This window comes from Xenopus laevis, chromosome 5S (genome assembly GCF_017654675.1).
Source record: "Xenopus laevis strain J_2021 chromosome 5S, Xenopus_laevis_v10.1, whole genome shotgun sequence".
NCBI classification, from domain to species: domain Eukaryota; kingdom Metazoa; phylum Chordata; class Amphibia; order Anura; family Pipidae; genus Xenopus; species Xenopus laevis.
The window spans coordinates 97,931,562-97,957,328 of record NC_054380.1 but is presented as its reverse complement, the minus strand read 5'-3'; the positions used below and the strand labels follow the sequence as shown (position 1 = coordinate 97,957,328).

General features: G+C 37.7%; 1 protein-coding gene across 2 annotated transcripts in view; it reads left to right on the top strand.

Moving 5' to 3' along the window:
- fndc3b.S (fibronectin type III domain containing 3B S homeolog) overlaps positions 1-25,767 on the top strand; it is a 190,444-nt gene that overhangs the window by 109,169 nt on the left and 55,508 nt on the right. For both annotated transcript variants that reach the window (XM_018265699.2, XM_018265698.2), the window contains exons 7-11: positions 14,471-14,529; positions 20,349-20,506; positions 23,180-23,239; positions 24,430-24,568; positions 25,151-25,204. In XM_018265699.2, coding sequence (XP_018121188.1) covers positions 14,471-14,529; positions 20,349-20,506; positions 23,180-23,239; positions 24,430-24,568; positions 25,151-25,204 — 470 coding nt within the window. The remainder of the gene's footprint in view (positions 1-14,470; positions 14,530-20,348; positions 20,507-23,179; positions 23,240-24,429; positions 24,569-25,150; positions 25,205-25,767) is intronic.

Genomic DNA, 25,767 nt, shown 5'->3' with positions numbered 1-25,767 from the left:
TAAAAACTCTAGGGTTTTTTAAATAAAAATCCTGCCTCCCAATTTTTTTTTTCTTAATGAAGGAAAAGCTACTTTCCAGTATTCACTAATTTACTTTTTTTGCTTTACTTAGCAACTCCATTTCAAATAATATTAAACTTGTTATTAATACATACAGGTATAGGACTTGTTACTTAAATGCCTGGGACCTGTGGTTGTCTGGATAACAGATCTTTCTGTAATTTGAATCTTCATACTTTGTCTACTAGAAAAGCATGTAAACATTAAATAAACCCAATAGGCTGTTTTTTTCCAATACAGATTAATTTGGATCAAGTATAAGGTACTGGTTTATTATTACAGAGAAAAAGGAAATCAGTTTTAAAAATCTGCATTATTTGATTATAACGGAGTCTATGGCAGGCAGCCTGTAATTCTGAGCTTTTTGGATAACGGGTTTCCAGATAATGGATCCCATACCTGTACTAGAAAGTTACATTTTCATATTTTAAGCAAATAAAAAACAGGTGGCTATTCCCTTCGAATATTTTTACTGTAATGTAAAAATAAAAGAATATCCTATTTAAAGATTTATTTTACAGTTTTGTCATCTTTTTGCACTTAATATATATTGGGCACGTGTTTCATTAGCTGAAGTTGACATTCAGTTGGGCATATGTATGTATAAACAGTATCTGAACTTTTAGATGTAAATATAAATGTATATTTATAATTGTTTGTGTGAAAAATGATACATTTGTGTTTGGAGTATTTACACAACTTTTCTACATAAGCTGGATGAGCTCATTTCAAAAAGGAGGTATGTTTTTCCCTGATTTATAGAGTGATGTTAGTAGAGCTCACTGCAGTGCTTTATCTGAAGAATTTATTGCTGGACATAGCATTAATAATCTCTTGTGAGTTAGCATGAAAAAGGCATTTAAAGGACGAGGTGGGGGTGAGGTTGTGGGTAAATGTAATTGGTTTAATTGGTTTCTGTGGAACTCTCTGACCTACAGTTTTAGATGTCACTGTCCTTCTTCATTTTTCCAGTAAGGCCATTTGTAGAGTAACATTATCGTAGTATGTCTTGAAATAACAAAAGAAAGCTGCGTGGTTCCTGTACCAGTGATTTCATGCAAATAATCAAAGCTTCTTAAAAGTTCATATGAGTTTGTCAACATAGAGTGTTACCCAGAGTAATGATGCAATGCTGAAGGCATCCATTAGCCAGATGTGTTGAATCAAGGGAGGCTACATTTTGGATAAGGGTTCTCCAACTTATAGAACATTTACTTCTGCCTAAAATGTATTTTCTCAAAACACAACATGGGTAACATTATATCTCCAAATGGAAAACTTCTGTAATACAAAATTGCCTCACCCATTGTGCTGTTTGTACTAGTGATCCTGCTCCCCCTGGCTCTGCAGGTGGGTGAGAGGGGCAGTACCAGATCTGCAGCCTATGGGGAGAAGATCAATAAGTAGTCCTACCTGTGAAGGATAACATATCATCCAACACCAAATTCCTTCATGTTAAAGGAGAAGGGAAGGCTAAAATTAAGTAAGCTTTATCAGAAAGGTCTTATAAATACACCAGTAAACCCTCAAAGTAACCCTCTGTCAAAAGAAACACAGCATTTCTTTCCTTTTATTGTGTACACATGGACTTCTGTATCAGACTTCCTGTTTTCAGCATAACCTCCAGGGCAGGGCTGGAGCATGCTCAGTTTGCTCCTCTCCCCCTCCCTCCTCCCATTCCTGCTGCAATCTGAGCTCAGAGCTGTAAATCAGCAGGGAGAGACTCAGGCAGGAAATGATGTCACACCAAGCTTATATGGCAGCTTCTATCCTAAACAAACAGACTTTGTCTAGAGCTGTTTACTCAGGTATAGTAAAGCATTCTCTAGAATAAATATAGGGTTCTAGCTTGCACTATTGTGGCTAATCTGTTAGCAATAAACTTGGAGCTTTCCTTCTCCTTTAAAGCCAGGTCAGCATGGGCGGTTATTTTGTCTGACATTGAGATATCTAATGCTGCAGTGCCCGTGTCCAGCTGTTGTCCAGCAGTGCATAATACAAGCTTTGAGCCCCCATGGAACTAGTCCAGTGTCACTAGGGAGACACTTGTTGTAGGACTGTCTAAACCCTTGGTTGGGAAACTAGGCACTCTTAAGCATTTTATGCAACCCTCTTAAAAAATCATTAGCCATTGAAACAACTGGGGAACTTTCTGACTGAGCAAGAGGTCCCCAGAAAAAAAAGATCTTAGATGGATACAACCACCTTTTCTTGATAACAAATTCAATCCATGAGTAAACTATAATAATACATATCTGGTGGGTTGCCTAAAGGCTGCAGCTACTTCATGGAATGTTTTCCACCAAGGTATAAATGGCAGATGTTAGAAGTCCATTAAATGTCCCATAAAAGCTGGCAACAAATTAAGCAAACTTATCTTATAAAGTTTTGGCTACCCAGTAACTTATGATCTTCAGTCTGAGCTGTGGTTGTTCTCTCTGGAACCCTCTGATGTGTGGTTAATGGTATACTGTGCAACTTAACTATATCTTCTTCTTCAAATAGTTCAGTTTCTCGTCTAAAGCAATAGGGAACCCATTTCCTAGTGTTTTCTTTCTTCTCCCCATACTCCTCCATACTTGCATGCTTTTGATTTGAGTTCTTCTGTGTTGCTTTAGCAGCCCTCTCTTTCTGTTAAATGCACCATCTCTCCATATACACATGGACTATATGCTCAACGCCAAAATATAAGGATTTCTTTTTCTTTCTTATTGCCGTAGTAGACAGTTAAGCTTCTTAAGAACTCATATACAGAAGTGGGGTTCTAAAAGTTATACTAATTTTAATAAAGTGTTTTTTTAGTTGGTGTCAGAGTTGGCAGCTGCCAGACTGATCTATTTTATTTTTGATTTGCAGTTTTTGCTGGGATCACCTTTTTTCATAATTTTAAATAATAGTCAGTACCTGCCAGAGAAAACTCTTTATACTACTTTCCATATGAAACAAAAGACAAAAAAATAATTCTGCCTATGACCTATGAGAAGAGAAGTTTCATAAATGATATATTCTGAGGTTGCTGTGAAAGCTGCACTTATTAAAAAGGATTAGGGATCACAGCTGCTAGGCAAATGGAATGATTGGTATTCAAAGAAGAAAACAGTCAGAATTCACAGGGAAAATGCTCCACTGCTTGAACTTTAGATTAGTTTTATTTGTGATAACATTGTATTAAAGTGAGTTCACTGATTCCTTTTATTGTCAAGCATGGTAAGTCAACCTTTTATAATCTCCACCAAAAGCTCCTGTGTGTCGCTGTCATATTTTTCTTTCTGGTTATAAATTAGTTCCAGATCACGGTTTAGAGCAGTGTTATTTCTTATTATTTATTACAGAAAGAAGCAGTATTATTTCTGTTTTTCTATTAGAATATTTCAGAAGGATGGGATAGCTAGAAGGAGAGGCCACAATGATTAACTGATGCAGTAAAAGGAATCCAGGCAGGGAATGGATAAACAGAAAGCAATTTTAAGACATACATAAGCATTTGATAAGCAGGCCCAATAGACAGCACTTGTTAGAAGGCCCAAAAGGAGTGTAGCATCATAGAAACTTGGTATGTATTAGGGAGATAAGGGCTTGCGGGGGTTTTGACTTGAACTGCTTCAATCAGTGTCGGACTGGCCCACGGGATACCAGGAAAACTCCCTGTGGGCCCTGGTGTCAGGTGGCCCTTGAGCTGCTAAAGATTTGGCCTATTTCATGGCTATTTCCTATTTCTTTGAGAACAAAGAGGTTACATATATGGAATACTAGATTATAGTATGTAAAGAATAGAGACTAGGAGAATAGAGGTTGAGTGAGGAGAAGAATAATAATAGTACTGAGAGTGGTCCCCTGGTCTAAGGTCCTTTGGTGGGCCCCTAGTCTAAGGTTTTAGGGTGGGCCCCTGGTGTCCCAGTCCGACACTGGCTTCAATATCTCAGTCCTGTATTTTGAGATGTATATTAATATAAAATTAATGCTTCTTTTTTACTCTAGAGCAGGGGTCCCCAACCTATTTTTACCCGTGAGTCACGTTCAAGTGTAAAACAATGTTGGAGAGCAACATAAGGATGCAGAAAGTTCCTGGGGCTTGGAAATAAGGGCTGTGATTAGGGTTGCCATCTTTTCTGGAAAAAAATCCCGACCTTCCTTTATATTTAACTTTTTTCCCTATTAGTAACATTGGGATCAACCATCATTTTTACCAGCCAAACCGGTAAAATACCGGCCAGGTGGCAACCCTAGCTGTGATTGGCTATTTTGTAGCCTCTATGTTGACTTGCAGCCAACAGGCAGCTCTATTTTGCAATACACATGGCTTTTTTGCAACTAAAGCTTCCTGTAAGCCAAGAATTCAAAAATAAGCACATGCTTTGAGGCCACTGAGAGCAACATCCAAGGGGTTGGAGATCAACTTGTTGCTCACGAGCCACTGGTTGGGGATCACTGCTCTAGGGATACACAAAACTTCTTTTTTCAGATTCGGAAGAATACTGAACAGAGGCTGAACCGTAATTTGAATATATATAAGTCAAGTTATTTTAAAGGTTTCTGATTCAGTTTGGTCAGGCACTTGAATTTGACAGTCACACTATTTTGACCCCCTTGCTCAGTCACTTGCAGTAATAGCATAGACACCTACACCAGAATTTGCACCCATATTGCTGTTAACCTCCCCCCAACTAAAAAGGACTAAAAGTACAGATACAGACAGCATTAGGAAGAGTTCAGAGCCTGATCAGAGTCATGGCCAGAGGCATAATGGGGCATGACAAAACACACCACATCCAGTTGGAAGTCTCTGTGTTTGAGGTGGAATCTGTTGCAGTCATGCAAGGGTTTTCCTTCCTTTCTTTGCTCTGGTGGCAAAGATTTTCTTTATGCACGTGAAAGGCACATTCTAGACATGTTGTTTGCTATGTTTCTATGTCATGCCTGACCAACAAATAGTTAACCTGAAAGCAGCACAAATTACATGTGTGTGGCATATCAGTTGTACCATATAAATGAGAAAGGGATGGAAGGAACACCTGGCTATATTTGGAGGGGTTTAACTTGATGGACTTTGTCTTTTTTCAACCTGATTTAACTATGTAGCTATACCACCACCTACACTATCTCATAATAAATTATCCCTCACATCAACCTATTTTTTAAAAAACTTTATATTCATCCTCTGTTAGGGCGAATGCTGGGCATTACCAGTGTCCATAGTTGTTGCTGTCTTTCTGCTTGAGAGGAGGCAAATAATAAGTGCCTATTGTTGGGGAGCTTCAAAGGGATTAGCTGCTTCCGTTACAAAGTCATAAGGAGATGGATTAATTAGAGACTCAGCTCACAGGAACTTCCAGTGTAGGTTGGTTTGCAGACCTTCCTTGCTCTTCTTGTTGATATTAAGACATCACAGAGGGGACCTTTTTCTCCTCATTTCAATACAATATTCTGACTGCAAGCTGTAATGAAAAGGAGTCCAGTTCTGCACGTAGTAACGCGTGCGTGGAAACAATTATTACATGTGAGCAACTTACTTTAGGCCTTCTCTGATTACTCCCGTAAGGGCAGTTAGTAGTGGTATGTATTTCGCTGAAGGTTTGCTGGCAGTCAGTTCTTCTCCATACCTTATACGCTGCAGCAGTCTGTTAATCACTCACAACCTTTTCCACTATAAAAACTTTTTGTCTGTCTTTTCCATGTTGAATTTTTTCCTTTTAATGTAACAACACATTGGGAAATTGTAGGTGCTTTGAACACTCAATAATGCAGTGCAAAAATGAAAGAATCCTGCCCTTATGAACTATAGTAGTCTGGAAACACAATTGAGTTAAAACAAAATGAAACATTTCTGTTTTGCTTTAGAAACACACAGAAAGAAACTATGCTGTTACAATAAATCGGTTATATTATACAGGTATGGGACAGAATGCTCGGGATCTGGGGGTTTCCAGATAACAGATCTTTCAATAATTTGGATCTTCATACCTTAAGTCTACTAGAAAATCATGTAAACATTAAATAAACCCAATAGGCTGGTTTTGTTTCCAATAAGGATTAACAATATTTTAGTTTGGATTAAGTACGAGGTACTGTTCTATTATTAAAGAGAAAAAGTTCATTATTTTTAAATATTTGGATTATCTATATAAAATGGAGACAACCAGTATGGGAGACAACCTTTCTGTAATTCGGAGCTTTCTGAATAACAGGTTACTGGATAACGTATCCCATACCTGTACTGAAAGTTGGATTGTCACCCTATTATCATTTTAATCTACACAAACTATGGTTTATGATGATTACGACTGGATATTATTGTTGTGCCACCAGTGATCAGATTCTTTGATATTCAGCCTATTTACTGTTGTTCGAATTGGCAAATCAAAGGTGTATGTGTGAAAAGCACATTTTAAACACACATTTGTAAACAAATTAAAGTTTTGACCTTTTCAAATTTTGCTAAAAAGGCCTCATTGTACTTATTTTTCTGACTGTGTGTGTATCCAAGTTACAATGCTAAAAGTTCAAATGTTAACAAGGCCAACTGCCAACTCCAATAAGAACAGCAATAAACTGACTGTTTATGAAAGCTCTACAGTATATGAAACTTCTTCATGTGAAACTTCTACAATCTAGAGTCTTGTATTCACTGGTTCTGCTTGTCATGGGCAGTTAGAGATTAGTCTGTTTTTAGTTGCCATAACATTTTTTTGGGGAAAATTAGACATCAGAACCCATTAATCATGTTTGGGGTCATTGATTTCAACTCATTTTTTGGATCCTGGTTTTGTGTCACATACAGACTTTCAAAATGTCATGAGATTTTTCTGTTTACTGTAAATAATACCTATTTAAGTTACTTGTTATGAAAAAAAGTCAGGGGGAAGGTGCCTTGGGAGAAGTTAGACTCAAGGCTTAAAGGGCAATTCACTTTCATTAGCAAAACTGAAAAAACCCACAGAAATATGTTCAAACTTTCATAACCTGACAAATTTTGTAAAATGAACATGGTAATTAGGGGGTGTGGCCACAAAAATTGGCGTGGTCAAAACAAATTTATTTCCAAAATGTTGGGAGGCATGCAACAGTTTATAATGTCTTTCTGGTTCATCCCGAATCTTATCCTATCTGACCTTTAAAGGAGAAGGAAACCTTGTAGACAAAAACCCCGTACCCCCCACCCCATGTAGACTCCCCTCCCTTCTGCCCCCTGGGGAAATGCCCCATACTTTATACTTACCCTTGTCGCAGATTCTGGCAGTGGACTTCACGCATCCATCTTCCTCGGAAAGCTGACTGGGAGATCGGTATGTTGTGCATGTGCAGTTTGAGCAATTTGCCGGTTTTTGATAAATGCACGCTGAAATTGATGGAGAATGCCGATCTCCCTGTCAGTTTACAGAGGACCCAGAACATGGATGCCGTGAAGTCCGCTGCCAGAATCTGCGACGAGGGGTAAGTATAAAGTATGGGGCATTTCCCCGAGGGGCAGTTAGCCTGGGGGGAGGTCTATGTGTGGTGGGGGGTACAGGGTTTTTTCTACAAAATGGGTTTCCAGTATCTATGAAAGAAAATGGCTAATATCCTACTCTAACTGGCCCTCAGTCTGAGCCCCCCCATGTGGATTGTATTTTTATTAACATGGATTTATGCTAACCTTGTTAGGAACATTTATATGATTGTGTCTTATATTTACAGGGAAAACGACAAACCAGGCAAAAAGGCAGAACTGTTTGTGAAAATGGAACACTATGGGAAATTACATTTTTGAAACTTTTTGGATAATGGGTATCTGTATAATAGATCCCATAACTGTCATAATGGCTCTATCTTAATATAAAATATGAGACTGCAAAACATGCATTCAGAGAAGACGTGGGGTGTCTGGAAATTGAAAATGCTTTCTGGTTGTCATCGTCACTGTCCTTGGCAACTATATTTTCACAGTTATTCTCTTGAAACAATCACAGGAAACATATAAATTCCAAATGTGAGAGCTGCTAAGTTAAATTAGTAAAAAAAAAAAAAAAGACTAAGAATATATCAAGTAAAATGAATGCTTAAAGCTATCTACTCCCACCATAAACAGAGGTTCCTTATCCTAAATCAGTGCCTCAGGTTGTCTCTTAACATTGTGCTAATTTGGGTTGATTATTAAACCTTGTGAATTTGATGATGTAATTGCATTTCACTTGCATTGCTGTAATTTGTTCCATCAGACGAACTGAGGTGTTTCATTCAGATCAAAAGAGCAGTGAAGAATGAAGCATACGGAGTTAAGCTCTTCTTCAGACAGCTGTATAGTAGGGATGATGTGCTTGTGTCACTACATAGGAATTGCTTGTTGCTGTTGATACAATACATAGAAGATGCAGCCAGCAGCTAAGTGTGGAACTGGCATTATCCACTTTAGTAAAGATAAAGCACTGAAAAAATGTATGGCTTGGTCATGGGAGATAATGACAGTGAGATTCATCTAGGCAAGGATCCTTATTGGAGCACATCTTTGCACATTACACATACTGTAAACCCAAATAAATAATGTAAAGTGTGCTCCACTAAGCACAGGCACACAAAACTGTACATTACTGATGGAAAAATTAAGAGCAGAGAATTTCAGCCAAAACCCGGTCATTTGGGAACTTTTGGAGGATGGTTCTACTATCCATACTGTTGTGTATAGTAAGTGTAGATAGTTACATTGAAAATAAATCTTGTCCCATATTTCTTTTGAAGATGTAAATAGTTAGTATTGATGTTTAGTAGAAGTGGGGTCCTAGGTTTGGTTCAAACAAGAACAAGTTGTTTGTATGTTCTCTCGTTTCTTTCACGAGTTTACTCCCACAGTCCAAAAGTATATTGGCAGGTTAAAGGAAAACTATGAGGCCTGGATTTGTGGTGGGGCCTCAAAGGCACGAGCCTAGGGCTGCAAAATTTTGGGGGTTGCATGCCACCCAGCCGCATCCTAAGAAGCACAGGGGAACTGCAGTTCCCCAGCGAACCGGAATCCTAATTTGCATATGAAAATTTGGGATGGGAAGGGGAAAACCTTTTACTTCCTTGTTTTGTGACAAAAGGTCCACCCCTAACGTGCATATGCAAATTCGGATTTGGTTCAGCGGGCAGAAGGATTTGGCCGAATCCTGCTGAAAAAGGCAAACTCAAATATATATTTAAGTAATTTTACATCTTTTCCCTTGAGCCCATATTTTTTTATATTCTCTGTGCTGCCTCAGAGATCACCTGACCAGAAATACTGCAGCTCTATCTGTAATAGGAAGAAGTGTGGAAGCAAAAGACAGGACTCTGTCTGTTAATTGGCTCATGTGACCTAACATGTATGGTTTGTTTGTGTGCACTGTAAATTCTAGGATCCCAGGGGGTGGTCCCTATTTCTTAAAATGGCAATTTTCTATTTTTGATCGCACATACTACTTAAAAAGTATACTATTATAGAAATGTTATTTACATGAAGCAGGGTTTTACATATGAGTTGTTTATGCAATATATATATATATATTTTTATAGAGACCTACATTGTTCAGGGGTATAGATTTCCTTTAAGTGGTTTCTGAGTAAATGGACGAGGACTTCCCACAATTTTTGACCTGTTACCTTTGTGCAGTGTTTCTGTATTCTCTGTTGGTAGATTATGCTGTCAGTAGACAATGTTACATCATATTCTTTATATAAAGACAGATATTCCTTCAAATACTGTCTCATATCTATGTATGCATACCAGAATCATGCCTACCTACCACCTGTCACCATTGTGCACACACCATTGGCTGAGTATAAACAGCTGAATTCCAGTATGACATCTACTCCCCCAGGCTCAGGTAAAAATATTTTAAGGTTTAGAAGATAAGAGAAGATTATATTCCAAAACTCATATGCAGATACTGTAAATATAGACATCTAACAGGCTCTCAAATCTCAATACAGAATGAAATTATGCTTCTGTAGTCCTTCTCCTTTCACTTTAATATGAAGATGTAATGAAAGAGGCAACAGTTTCTATCTTTTTGTAACTTGTAGGGACATTCACACATTTTTACTGATCTGCTGCAGCTAAAATTTAAAAGCAAACATCCGATTGGGCTATTTAAAATGATGTGCTTTAAAACACACAAAACAGCCCCATTTGACATCTTTTTTATTCTCTCTCTCTCTCATTCATTCCCCTTGGAACAAATTTTTGTCTAATTATTGGCATGTCATTATTAGCATAACAATGGCACAGTGAGTGTGCACGGCCAATGTTTGCATGTCATTTTGCAGCCTAAGTGGAGTGGGTCAGTCTGTATCTGTCATGGAAACTTTTTGGACTTTTTGCCATTTAATTAAGGAGTGGTCTCGGCACACTATTGTTATTCTCTGTCCCAGATTTTTGTGTCCGACACTCTGCTCTTTTCCCTGCATCTGGCTGCTGTGCATGCGGCAAGTCTAGGAAAGAGAAAGAAAGGGGGAAAAAAAAGAATGGTATGTTTCCTACGCTGTGTGCCAACAAAAACCCATGCCAAAAACGGCATGACATCAAAGAGCAAATTGCATCATCTCGTGAATGACCTCCTACCAGAACTACCCCATTTTTGGATGGCAAACTTTCTATTTCACTAGAACAATAATTCTGTCTGTGTGTGTGTTTTTATACTGTATGTTAAAAACACATTATACTGATCGGTTGGGGATTATGAAAACAATAGATGATGTGTTGGGCATTTTCTGTCTGACTAAATTAGGGAATTCAAAACGTACCGCACTATATAACCTGAACTAATTTTGACTGCTGGAGATCACAATTTCATAAAGATGCCAAACACATTCAGCAGGTCACCCATACTGAAATGTATTTATTCCTCGTGTGTATGGTATTTCTTAACTGCGTCATTATAACGACCTCAGACGTCCTTGGGGCAGTGCAGTTTGAGGCCTACCCAAACGGTGGAAATCTGGGTGGACTGAGGTTGAGCATTACCATAAGGGTCACGAACACAGACATCGGGGATGTACTGTATGGAGCTGTAGTTGTACGGTTTGACTGCATGAATGTTCCACAGCTGCTAACGTTTCAAGACACACTTTATGGGTAGTGGTTACATATTATCCAAACATTCCAGTGAAACAGTACACAGTGGGGCCAGTTGGTAGAATTATAATATTTTCAAAGCAACAAGGCATCTCACATACGTTGCTTTACTCTAAAGAAAATGTCGTTTGAAATGGCTATAAATTATTTCCTGAAGCAAGGAAGCTGTAGTCAGTTGGGACAGTGGTTGGCAAGGGATGCTGGGAATTGGCATGCTGCAGCAGCCAGAGAGACAGACGTTAGCTGTCAGTGATTAAGGAGCAAAGCATCAGGCACATACTCTAACTTCCCAGCAGTGCAAAAGCTCACTCATTCTGATTATGAAATCCTTACTGGCATAGCCTCAGCTTGGTTGCGGATAACTAATTTGGAAAAGGTTTGGTGTATGGAAACTATTAGCTGCCCGAGACCAATATATGCTATCATACTGGCTCTGTTGAGATGCTTTCCTTTTGGCTCATACAATTCTAAAACATTATGTAACATCTTTGTTTTGCAGAGGTTATTAATTCACTCTCTTCTGAGCTACAAACAAACATAATCCTAAACTGCTGTCATACAATAAAGTTTTATGTAAGGGAGCAATCTAGCAGGGGAAGAAAAACCACAGTACCGCTGTAGGGTATAAAGATAATCCTGTTGAAGGAGGAGTCACTTTATTTTTCCATACATGTTTCATTAAATATATAAAAACCATTGTCTCTATAAAGAGAACCCTCTTTTGTAACTCCTTATTTGTATGTATCTATGTGAGTGGGTGCTGATGTAATGCCACACTGATTGTTGAGGGCATCTCAGGGAGCATCACGGCTCACAAAAAACCTTCCCAGCTGGCAGCTGCTTTCTATTGGCTGGCACAGAAAAGGCAACGCTCTATAGCACCCTGTAATGCCATTAAACAGAGTGCTTGCCCATATTTGTGTAATGGTACTACAGTGTTCCATAGAGCAGCAGAGTTCCTGTTCACTTGCATATGAAGCATCTGCTGAAAAAAAAGGGCTATTTGATCAGTGAGTTTCCCCCTGGGTGGGCATTAACAGGATTTGACCAGATTACTGTAATAACCATCAAGAAATCAGTTCTGTAATACCATGGTATAATAACATGGATGAATACATTTAATACTTGGGGGCCGATTCACTAACTTCGAGTGAAGGATTCGAAGTAAAAAAACTTCGAATTTCGAAGGTTTTTTTGGGCTACTTCGACCATCGAATGGGCTACTACGACCTTCAACTACGACTACGACTTCGAATCGAAGGATTCGTAGTAAAAATCGTTCGACTATTCGACCATTCGATAGTCGAAGTACTGTCTCTTTAAAAAAAACTTTGACCCCCTAGTTCGGCATCTAAAAGCTACCGAAGTCAATGTTAGCCTATGGGGAAGGTCCCCATAGACTTGGCTAACTTTTTTTGATTGAAGGATATTCCTTCGATCGTTGGATTTAAATCCTTCGAAACGTTCGATTCGAAGGATTTAATCGTTCGATCGAATTATCTGCGCTAAATCCTCCGACTTCGATATTCGAAGTCGAAGGATTTCAATTCCTAGTCGAATAGCGAGGGTTAATTAACCCTCGATATTCGACCCTTAGTGAATCAGCCCCATACTGTATGTATATGTCCCATGGAACATGCTGATTTGTCATTTTTAGTTTTTGAGAACTACAACTCCCAGAATTCGACAACAGCAGGAGATCTGTCAGACAATGGTCCAAATTGTGTTGATTCTTTTTCACAATACAATTCAATGTAAAGTTTGGGGATATCTTTTATCTACAATGCAATTGCGAATTGTTGGTCTCATGTGCCCTCTGCTGGGCAAGTGAGCTATTGTCATGATTAGATGCTGCTTTGTATATAGAATTTTCCTCACCCACTTCTTTTCTCTGCCTAAATAACATTTTTCTGCACTGTGTGATTTGTCCTCATCATAAATGAACATACAGATGCTTTCACTGAGCTTTCACTGAGCAAAGGATTGGCTGCTGCTTTTATAGGGGCCTGTAAATTCACTTAAAATGATCATTGTTGTTGAAATATATATAATAATAAGAATAAGACTCAGTGGGACATTTTATCAGTTGACTGCAAACTCATCGTTTTACTGATTGTGTGACACCAGTAGTGCAGCCCAGTTTAGTTATTATCTGTATCAGTGCTTTGAATAATACTTTGAATAACAGATATCTTAAAGGATGTGTCCTGTTGCTTTGAAATATGTGCAGGAATTCTTTAGAATACAAAGTATAAATATGGTTTTTGTGGCAAGCTAAAGTGATAGTTTTATGTGTACCCTTTAAGTAGGTTACCTATAGAGTCATACTGGCACATTGGGATAACGGGAAAAATCCCGGTGGGTGTTAGTCCTGCTGCACCCTGTCCCCTGTTGCCCACCCATTACCAGCCTCCAGCCCCTTTGACCCTTGGGAGGTTGTCAGGGGACTGGAAGTCATTTTCTGGGGTTCTTCAGGTACAACATTGGTTGCCTATGAAATGTGTTACAGCAGTTCATTTTGTCCATTCTCTTAGAGTGGTGGGCAATGTTTTTTTGGGATGGCCTGTATTTTGTGTACAGCCGCATGCATACCATCTCCAGCTGAGCATGACTAAAGAAATAATTGGCCACTGGCCAGTGCAGGACTGAACTTCCTTTGCAGCTTACGAAATAACTTTTGCAGTAGAAGAGTAGCCTCCCGATTAATACAGATGCATGACATGTTGGGCAGTATTTCAGTTCTTGGGAAACTTCCCCAGCACAGACCTGTTACTGTTCTTACAAATTGTTGCTGTGCATATGTGTGAGGAACAAATTAGAGACAGATTTCTCTGGACATAATCAGGTCCAACTGCTGTGAAGAACCTGGAGGTGCCAAGTCTCATCATCCGTTTCTATGCACCGTGCCAAAATAAGTCCTCCTCCTCCTCCCCTGTGTACAACTGGGTGATATAAACAGGGCTTATGTGTTAAGAAACGCGCCTTTCACATTGTTTAAGAATTATATCTACAGTCCAGAAAATATGGATATGCCAAGATGGCTAATGAGAACCAAATAATACAAAACGTTTGGGTGTTGTAGTAGCAGTGTAGGTTGGTATTATAGTTGTATTATAAAAATCAAATTAAATAATTTTTTAACCTGCCAAATTCAGAGGACAACTCTGTTGCTTGCTCCCTGCTTCCCTATGATTGAGGTTCTTCAATATAGGTAAACTATAATGGGAGCTACAAGGATTGGGAAAAGTAGCTCATAGTAATTTAGGGTTATGATATTGGCATTGTTTCCTTAAATAGTCTGACTGTAAATGGAGACTTAAGCTGTTTGTTCTATTTTCATTGCAGAGTATGAATCGGACGTAAAGAAGTCTCACGAAGCCCTTACTGGGATAGAAAAACTGATGGTAAGTTTGCAGAAAGATTCTGTATTACATTGGTCCCTTTCAGAGCTTTTCCCAGCAGTGTGCAGCAGCTGGTCTTGCCCAATAAATTGGGGGCAGTAAAGTGTTTCTTTAATCCTAAACCCTACAAGACATCCTTTGTCTGTCCAAGGAAGAAAACACAGCAGACCTAAAGCAGCTGTATTTGTCCTGTGCTACTTCCCGAGGAGTTAGTGTTATGGAAGTCAATGGAGTAGCTGTAATGTAGTCTCTATTGTGCAGGGAGCTGTGAATTGTTTACTATACAAATGTTTATATACTACGGGGGTCTTGTGTAGATTTGAAGGGAACTATAGCAAATGTATAAGCTAGGTCTAACTTTCCCCTAACAGGGCAGCTAAGTATAAGGAGTTCCTCATTCAACCCACAAAACTGTAATTTACTGCATGTTTGAGTTTATATGTGCAGTGAAAGCTGCCATATTGCTTATCCCATTAGAGAGATTTAAGACATTTTTGAGACAATGGCTGCTATGTTTGACCAGAAGTAGTGCAGGTCCCTCAACTGTGTCTAAAACGATGTAGAACATTATTTGCATCTATACTTAACTTTCTTGTTACAAATAAAATAAATATAATGAGTAATCCAGGTATTAATAAGGTACATATATGTTTTCCATTCCCCTTATGTGGCGAAATTCCTCTCAGATGCAGCAGGTGGATTTTTTTTTAAAGATTTCTGAAAAACTAAAGTTGAATGATGTTTTAAGTCACATGGTCCTTATTCAGTAGTGGATAGAGTTTTCTCTGGGCATCACTGATAAGATTATATATATATATATATATATATATATATATATATATATATATATATATATATATATATATATATATATATAGCTGGCTCTAATATTTCCCTGTATTTAAGCAATTCCCTTTAAAATTATTATGAACTATAACAGTATGACACATATGAAATTTTAAAAAAGGCCTTACAATATTCCACACTGGTGCTCACTGTAAAGGGTCAACCACCTCCCTATAACACACAGATATATGCATTATAGTTTCTGGGAGACCCATTGCTACACAGCAGCTTGTTTAAGGAACTACTGTAGAGTTTGTGAAGCAAACACAACAATTGTACCAGTGCAAAGCAATAGTTCAATATACTGTATTTTCACTGCTTTAAAACACTTAAATCTTTTGGTGTTACTGTTCCTTTAAACTCCAGGCATCTTAGAGTATGTGAGAGCAAAGATTAAGTCCATCTCATAATAACAAAATAATATTTTTGAACATTGTACAAATGACACATATTGCAAGTAATAATCCATTTGCCTTTATTGGAAGGCAAAGGTGGTCACAATTTCGATTCACTTCATAAATGATTCACTTTGCATTTTATATTGATTTCATCACAATATTCATCAAATGTGAAAACACTGTAATTGTTGGAAAGAGTCTAGGGGCAGATTTACTAATTTTCGAGTGATTTTTCGAAGTTAAAAAAGTATTTTCGAAATAATTTTTTGGATACTACAACCATCGAATAGGCTACTATGACTTTCAAATTCGATTCAAAGTAAAATAGTTCGAATATTCGACCATTTGATAATCGAAGTACTGTCTCTTTAAAAAAACTTCGACTTCAATACTTTGCTAAATTAAACCTGCCGAAGTGCTATGTTAGCCTATGGGGACCTTCTACAGCATTTTTCTAAGTTTTTTGAAGTCGAAGTAAAATCGTTTGATCGTACAATAAAATCGGTTGAATCGTTCAATTCGAAGGATTTAATCGTTTGATTGAACAATTTTACTTCGACCGCAGAATACCCAAATTCCATCAAAAAAGTTCGAATTCGAAGTTCGAATTCGATATCCGAATTCGAAGTATTTAAATTTGATGGTCGAATGTCGAAGTATTTTTTACTTCGAAATTCGACCCTTGATAAATCTGCCCCTAGATGTACTGTCAGGCATAGTGTGTCTGTGCTTCTTTGTTGTTTGTAAGTAGATTTGCAGACTCTCATAGATCAGCTCTTCCTATGCCAGTCTCTGTTACTTGCAGCATGTGGTCAAGATGATACCCAGGAATTCAGCTTCAGCTCTATTATGCTAACATCTGATCCAGCACTCTTAATTACATTGTCGTGGAAAAGAGAAGGAGGGAAGTATATTAACAGGGAAACACTAATATATTTATACACTATTTTTATATTTAACACTATGGGGCAAATTTACTAAGCGGCGAAAATTTCGCCAGATGAAAATTTGCTATGACAACGCTAATTCACTAAGATGCAAAGTTGCGTCTAGGGTACCGAGCGCTGGCGAAGTTTTGCTAGCGTTAATTCGGCAAACAGAGCGAAGTTGCACTAGCGTTGGTTAATTTGCATACGGCGGGAAGTTAAAGTTGAATGGACATATACGTTGAAGCAAATACATTACACTACACAAGCCCAGGAAAGCTTAATAAAAGAAAATAGAGTTGTTATAATGCACTAAACATGAGCCCAGTGTATAGTTTATGTGCCATTTGTTAGGAAATGTAGGGGGGAAGCCGGTTACCCCAAAAATAATTTAAGGTCTTTTGCAGCCTATCACCCTGAAAAAAGGAAAAGACGCTAGCGTTTTTTGGGACTTAGAAACATGTTTAACCAGATTTTGAGGATTTTGAGTCCTATCTACTCTATTGCACTTCGCCTGGTCTGAGGTGGCGAAGAAAAGTCTGGCGCAAGAGGTAACGTTCAGTAATCATCTTAGTGAATTTGCGCAGTTACGTCCCTTCGCCAGAGCGCAACTTCGTCTGGCGATTGAGTGCCAATGAGCGCCAGCATCAGTGTCTTTCGATAGCGAAGTTACGCCTGCGCCCGTTAGTAAAGTACCATATGACGTCACGCTGGCGAATTTTCGCCATTGTTAGTCACTTCGCCCATTAGTAAATTTGCCCCTATATCTAATTACATAGTTCATTTGGGTTGGGAAAATAAAAAGGTTGAACCCAGGGTTGCCACCTGTCTGGATTTCACCCGGACAGTCCGGTTTTTGGAAGAGCTGCCCATTAGGAAATCCGGACGGGACATGTCATCCACCCCATGTCATCTGTCCCGCCCCCTACGTAACCCCCCCGCTCATGACGTCATCCGGTCCACCCCCCAACATCACCTCATGGCCCTGAAGTCATCTGGCCTGCCCTCTGCCCGGTTTCCCCAAGGAAAAGAGGTGGCAACCCTAGTTAAACCCCGCAGTATATTAAACAGTATCACAGACAGTTATTAGCTGCTCTTTCTTGTTTGAATAAGGATCTGACTGTCGTTAAAACTAACGTTGCACATTACAAATGTATTTTACTGAACATCTATAAAAAATAAAAGTAAATGTAAGCCTTATAAAAAGAAATATGATAATGATCTGCTATTCTAGCCATCTTTAATGCAAAAGTTATTCTATATATCTTATAGTTATAGTGCTCTGATGGTGCTAAATAGTCAACATAATTCCCTGGCAAATAATTACCACCAGAAGAAAGTTTGAGATGTATTAAAATACTCTCAGGAGTTTTATGAGTAAATCATGCGTCACTGCTGCTTAAATATTTCATAAATCCTCTGCTTGGAGCTTTTGTATTTCAATATGCTGTGTGCTGTTAGCCTCTGTCCTTATTAATGATGCTTTCTGTTTGCAGTGGATAAATGATTTATACCATTATAATGACTATAGCGCACATCATAAAAAATCCATATGTTAATAGCTTTTTTTAATCCAGGCCAAATGAGATTTTGAAATAGACAATCTCATCGTTACGCTCACTATATTTTCTAATAGCGTTAGTATTGCATCAAGCAGGTCATAGCGGTTCTGCATCAAATTTCCTTTAAAATCACCCCCATTTAACTTTAAACAATGTAGTGGAAAGTATTACAGCTCTTCCCCCGCCCCCACCCATACACAGGTAAAGAATCCCTAATCCGGAGCTCTTGGAAGGCCAATCTTCAAAATTCTTCATTGGCAACAAATATTTATATTTTTTCATTATTTCTGTTTTATTTGTCATAATTAAACAGTACCTTGTCCTTGATAGGAACTAAGCTGCATGAATCCATATTGGTGGCAAAACAATCCTATTGCGCTGATTTACTAAGGTTCGAATGGTAAATTTCAATTTTCAGGGGGTTTATTTAGTCAAAATTCACAAATTCTAATTTAAAACCACCAGCTCAAATTTGAATGTGACATTTATCACACCTCGACCCTGGAAACAGTTGTAATTTGACTATTCTCCACCTAAAACCTGCTGAGTTCATGTAGAAGTCAATGGCAGAGGTCCCTTGAACTATTTGAAGATGTTAATAGTAGTGATGAGCCAAATTTTTGCCAAGTTTCGCTTAGAAAATAATGCCCCATAGACTCCAATGGGAGAAAAAAAATGTTGGGCGTCAAAAAAAAATTTGATGCACGAAAGTCAATTTTTTTTTCCCGCAGGAAAAATCGATTCGAATTTGATTCGAGTTTTCAAGTCAGGACTATTCGATCGAATTTTAGGCGTTCAATTTTATTACTCTACAATTTGACCCCCTAAATGTTTTTTAAACTTATGGTAGGTATGGTGATCCAAATAACAAAAAGATCCCTCTCCAGAAACCCACAGGGCCCAAGCATTCTGAGATCCCATACAATATGTACTTTTTGTTTGGCAAATACACACATACCAGTAAGAGTTGAAAAAAAAAAATGAAGAAGAGGGAGAGTTTGATCTGAGACCACAAGAAAGTAGTGCTTCTGTAGAGGGAAATGAACGTTTGCTACACAAATCAATACTAATGTATACCGAGCAACGTGTTATCAATCTGTCTTACAAACATCAGTATGAACATGTTTGTTTTTTATTACTAAAATTCATTTTTCTTTGGTGGGAACCCTCAGTGGTCAGACCAAAAATTGTTGTATTGTTGAATCAAAATTTGGAAGACCTTTTGAAAAGATGGAAATAGGAAATAGGAATACTATCTGGACCAGACCAGAAACCATTTGTGAGGTCCAGTTTTTGGATGGGTTTCACGTACCTCCAGTTCAACTAAAATAGAATGAAATTCAATTCTGAAAAGTAATAAAAAGAAACAAATATGCAGTTCTGTATATAATTAGCAACACTGCAATTCTACATTAGTATTTCCTATTGGATATTATTAGTGATGGGCGAATTTCTCCCAAAAAATTTGCGAAAAATTCTTGAAACTCCAATAATTTACACCCGCGTTAAAGTCAATAGGCATCCGAATAGTGTTGACACAAGGCGACTTTTTGGACGCGCATCCAACATTTTATGACGCCGGTGAATTTTTGCAGGAGTTTCGTGAATTTATTCGCCGGCGGGGAAATATGGAAATTTGCCACAAATTTATTCACCCGTCACTAGATTGGACTACATTTTTTAAAGGCATGATATATGATGGAGAACTGGCTATCCCAAATGCATTTTAGGGATACTTTTTTGCACCTTCTAATCAAATTAACCAATAGGAACCCATTTTACTAGATTTTAGATTTTCGGATTTGGGATATGCTGATTCCACTCATGATATGGTACCAAAGTTGCAGTATTCTACAGTTATTGTGCAACAGGATTTGTATGGAGAATCCCTTCAAGCCATTAAAATCAAATATATATACAGAGATATATAAGGAAATAATAAAAAAAAAAATAGAATTACTTGCTTAAAATTCACTTCATGGATAACAATACCTGTACAAGTAGGCCTTGTGGCTGCACTCACATACAGCATATAGTGCAGTATACATTATGAGACATGCTTTATAATTCTGTTTTTTATTCGCATTCAGGTTTCCAATATTGAATCCAGGACAGCGCTAGTAACATGGTCTCCTCCTAATGGTTATCCAAGTGGAGATAAGCACAATAATGGCGTGTCTTATGCCTGCAGTTATGAGGTGGCCTTATCAGACAAAGGGAGAGATGGGAAATACAAGATTATTTACAGGTATAAATTTAAACATGTAACTGGGAATTGGGGACCTAATAATGTTGCTTGAGGGTTTGATTTAAAGTTTTTTTTATGAATGCTACAGTTCATATAAAAAGTGTGATGTTTAATTATTTTATTAAGAAATAGAACATAGAAATTTTCATTTATCCCTCTCCTATTCTTGAAAACCTTGATATCTGTAATCAAGGAAATTAGCTGATTGCTCGGCTCAAACTAAGCTGAAACTGTACAACGCAGGTTGGATTTAAAAACTACAGGATTTTTTCAACTACTTTCTGTCTAAAGGCACCAGCAAAGCAGAGGTTTAAAACATAAAATGTGTCCTGAGCAAATTTATTTGCGAACCGTACAATGCACAGAACATCTGGTTTACTTGCACTTCTTTTTGTGAATGGGAGTCAGTGTCAGGCTGGAGCAATTTGGGACTACAAGAGAAAGTACTGCCAAGAACTCATCTGGCCAGTTTTCTAGAGGACGAGAGAGCTCACTTGCAAAGATACAGAACTTCTAGTTCCATATTTCCTTCTACCCCAATTTAATATGTTATCATACATTTATATTATCATTTCTCTTCTGTTTCTGTCATATTCCCTTTTGCCACAATATTCATCTCATTATGCCCCCAAAAAGTTTATAGTTGATGTGCCTTCTCTCTCTCTATCTATAGTTGAAATGCAATCACTCCTTTTCTTTCTCTGTAGTTGATGTGCTTTCTTTTCCTCACCCAAGTTTATAATCCATCCCATCCCCACTCACCCTACACAACTGATATAGCAAAACCATTTAAAGGAAAACTATACCCCCCAAACAATATAGGTCTCTATAGAAAGATATCACATAAAACAGCTCATATGTAAAACCTCGCTTCATGTAAATAAACCATTTTCATAATAATATACTTTTCTAATAGTATGTGCCATTGGGTAATCATAAATAGAAAATTGCCATTTTAAAAAATAAGGGCCGCCCCCTAGGATCGTACGATTCACTGTGCACACAAACAAACCAAACAAACTATACTTGTTAGGTCACATGAGCCAATTAACAGACAGAGTTCTGTCTTTTGCTTCAACACTTCTTCCTGTTGCAGTTAGTGTTGTAGTATTGCTGGTCAGGTGATCTCTGAGGCAGCACACAGACCATCACAAAATGGGGGTTCAAGGTAAGAGATATAAAAGGACAATATTTACTTAAATTTATATTCCAGTTTGGAAAGATTATTTAATATGCCACTTAATATGATGTTAACTATCTGTTGCTTAAGTATTGCTTTTGGGGGTATAGTTTTCCTTTAATTATTTTTATCCAAGATTCAATTGTGTTCTTTTAATTACATCTGCTCATTTGGTGCCACCTTGAGCTGGGTGACAAGCAAACAGTCAGATCACAACAACAATAAATGCAAGCTATCAGGTGAGGATCACATCAACAAGCCAATTGCCCAAGCAATATCTGGATAATTCTGGAAGGACCAAATTGGCATCTTTTATCGGCCATGTATGGCGACTTTAACTCTTATTGCTAAATCAGCCATGGTCATCAGCTAGCAGAAATGTTGTAAATGTTTATGAGACTTTCTGAAAGAGAGGGACATTGACTCCTCTCCTGGGAATATTTCTAGAATCCCTGCCATAAAGCAAGACATTTCTGTTGCTTTCCAGAAATGGATTCCTTAATACAAGCATAAAAAGTGTCAATAACTGCTTTGAAATTAAAGTAAAACATTTGTTTCCCAAAGTACATTACTGTATACAGTATTACACGTTTTTTTCTTCCGATTTTTTATTTGCAGTGAGCCCTGGCAGTGAATAGGGCATGTGACCCCTATATAGCTGGTGCTGAAAGTAAGGTGCCTGGTGTACTGCAAAAGCGGAGATGATGACTGCACTTGACAGCAGAAGTGTAAAGTGTCATTTTTCACCTTCTAAAGCAGCTCCTGGGAGGAAGGGTCGCCAACCCTGTAAACTGTTCTAAATTGATACATTTAGTTGATACATTTCTGATGTTTGTCCCTGCTGAAAATCCCTGAGTTTCATTAATGGCAGATGTTAGAATTGATACAATAGATGCTAATACTCCAGAGATGCTGCTGAGAAATGTATCAACTGAATGTTGAAAAATTGTAACAGTTCAGAATCTGCACCTGACTACTGAGCTGCCAGGCTGAAACACCAGAGACAGGGACATTCAACTTTAAAATTAGATTTTGTATAAACTGTAAAAAAATAAAAAAAATTCAAAAAAGCCATTATTTCTGGTGAACAATCTGAAAACAATTGAACTGAAAAAAGTGTTTGGAAGGCAAACAACCCCTTTAAGTACAGTAAAACATTTGCCTTTATAAAAGATGCCTTGACTCTTTAATGCAATAGTCATTATAGCTGACGTCAACATCATTCTTACTATGTAAAACTCTTACAGCGCAATCAGTCTGAAAGAAAATTGCTGTAATTTCTGCTAAAATAGCTTTTTACATTTGCCATCCTATCACCATTGAGAAAGCTGGGAGTAGGATAACGAATCCTTCTATGTTTTCTTCTGACACAGTGATGTACAATACTCTGGAGTTGTTGATTATATTGATGATGTTCTTACAACTCAGAGAAGCAACCAATAATCTCTTCCCATTTTTATTATTCATCCATGATGTACAATTTGTCTCTGTAGTGGAGAAGAATTAGAATGTCATTTGAAAGACCTTAGGCCGGCAACGGATTATCATGTCAGGTGAGTGATGATGCTGAAACGTTGAATGCCATGTTTCTCTACCACAAGGTTGAATGGAATAAATACACATTTTGTACATATTTCAGTTATCTTTTCTCTCAGTAGTTTTAAGTTAAATACTATAATCAAAGGGAAAGAAAAGCCTCTCCTTGCTTCTTATGAAAGCATCCTTTCAACACCTTCAGTTTCAAATCAGCCATGTACCAATAACCTTAATTATTTACTAAGCAGCCTTATACTTTGACATTAAAAATAAATAAATATATATATATATGTATATTCAGTATATTGTGTCAGCCCCTAAGCTTAGTAACTGGCAGCAGCCCAAACATGTGCAGGGAATCAGCAGAAAAGATGATGGGGAGCTACAGGATAAACTTTGGAGTCATAGATCTGCACTGCTACAGGGCTGTGGTTGCCTTGGGCCGGTGCGGAAGCCCAAAATATAATGTACAATAATTCTGCCCTACTTCTTTAGTTAGGCTTTAGTTCTCCTTTAAGAGTTAGAAAATGAATTTTGGTTTGTTAATTTAGTATCTAAAGTGATATGTTGGGCTGAACCAAAAAATAGCATAGAACATCTTTAAATGATGTATAATTGTTTGCCTAGTGCAGTAGCCAATCAGATCTTTGCTTTTATGATCCTCCATTAGTCTTATCAAAGCTAACTTGGCATTGACTGTTGTGGATAATCGCACTGGTACAAATTAGCTATGTTGCATACAAGAGATAATAATAATTCCCCTTTTAAAATGTTATCCTAGTAGATAAGTTGTGTGTAATAATTGTATAATATAAAGTGCATAATCAATACAACCATTATTCTGTGCCTCATGGGTTCAGGCCATCGTTGATATTTGTCAAGTATTTGTTTTTAATTTTAGCCTCTTGCTTCTCAAATTAGATTTCTAGTGAAAGGAGAAAGCATTCAAGATGTAGTATTTGACAGTTGTTCATTTCGTTTTTTTCAAGAATTTAAGGCGCCAGGCATTTGCAGTTTTATGAGGCATGTTTGTAGAAAATGTATATTGGAAATTTGCTTTTTGGAGATTGATTGGCTGTTACTTTATGTAGCAGGCAGGCTTACATAGTCTTGCAGAAAATAGGATGACATTTCAGTGAAGCAGAGAGGACTTTCCATGAGGGGGTAACCCTTGTGTAATGTAACCAGAGCTGTGATTTATTTGCAGAGTATATACAGTGAATAAATCGGTAAAGGAATCCTGCTCAGAGCCCATCAGTTTCACCTCCCACAGCTGTGCACCAGAATGTCCTTTCCCACCTAAGCTTTCCCACAGAACGAAAAGCTCTTTGTCATTACATTGGAAGGTAAGATCTACAGTGGAAAAGACACCTAGCGAAATCAAAGTAGGGCTCTGTACAAATGTACTCATCCAGCTGAACTACTACTATAGCATTTGTTTTCTCCTTCAGCCATTGCAGTTACCACAGTGAACCATGCATTTATTCATTTATTGAAAATTGTCTTTATTGACAGCCGTGTATTCCTAGATAATGTCTCCAGGACCTAGTGTTTTGGGACAATGTCTATTGCCTTTGTAGCATTATGTCCTCCTACCTTGGAGTGAGAAAATGGTGGAAATCACCCATTCTGCCACTCTTAAATGCTCCCTGGTGATTGGTTGCTCTAGGATTCTGCACCTTGGCTGACGTAGTGTATTCTATTACCTAATTCTTATTAATATATACAAGTATTTTAGAAGCATGGAAGTATGATAATCCAAAATATGGAAAGACCACCTAATCGAGAAAATGGTCCTATGCATTCTGTACCTGTATGCAGATATTTTCTTGCTAAACTAATACTGGTGTCCTTGTGAATATATGTGTAGTATAACAGAGAACCCATCACCTGGCATTTCACAGAGTAACTGAATGTATCTTTTATAGGCACCGGCTGATAATGGCTCTAAAATCACCAACTACCTATTGCAATGGGATGAGGTATGTTAATTGTTTATTATATATATATATATATATATATATATATTATTTTTTACATTATATTCTGGTTACCTTTCACACCACACTCTTACAGGCAGTTTAATAAGGATCATACTGTAGATTACTCAGCTCCACTGATGTGAATGATGTACACTGTGAGATTTGTGGGTGCAATATACAACTAAAGCATAATAACATATATATTTTGTTCTTATCTTTGTTTCCCAGTCAAGTTCCATTTTATCCTTACCCTAAAATCTGCTCTGGCATCACTGATGGTTAAAATAAAATTTAGACATTTAACTTCAATAAGTGCAGCAAATAAATGACACAGAAGATGGCTTGTGTGAAATGGAAAGACATTATTCCCACAGCGAAATGTGTTTCTGATGGATGCCACAGTACTAAGGCAGAAATCATTTCAAGCAGCAAGATACAGCTTTGTAAAGTTTTAACAGTTTTAGCACTATTAGACATTGAAGGTCTGAAAAGCTCAGAAGCCCAAATGCATATTTGTCTCAATAGCAGTTTGACCTATATACAGTTTTGACTTTCTTTTCCTG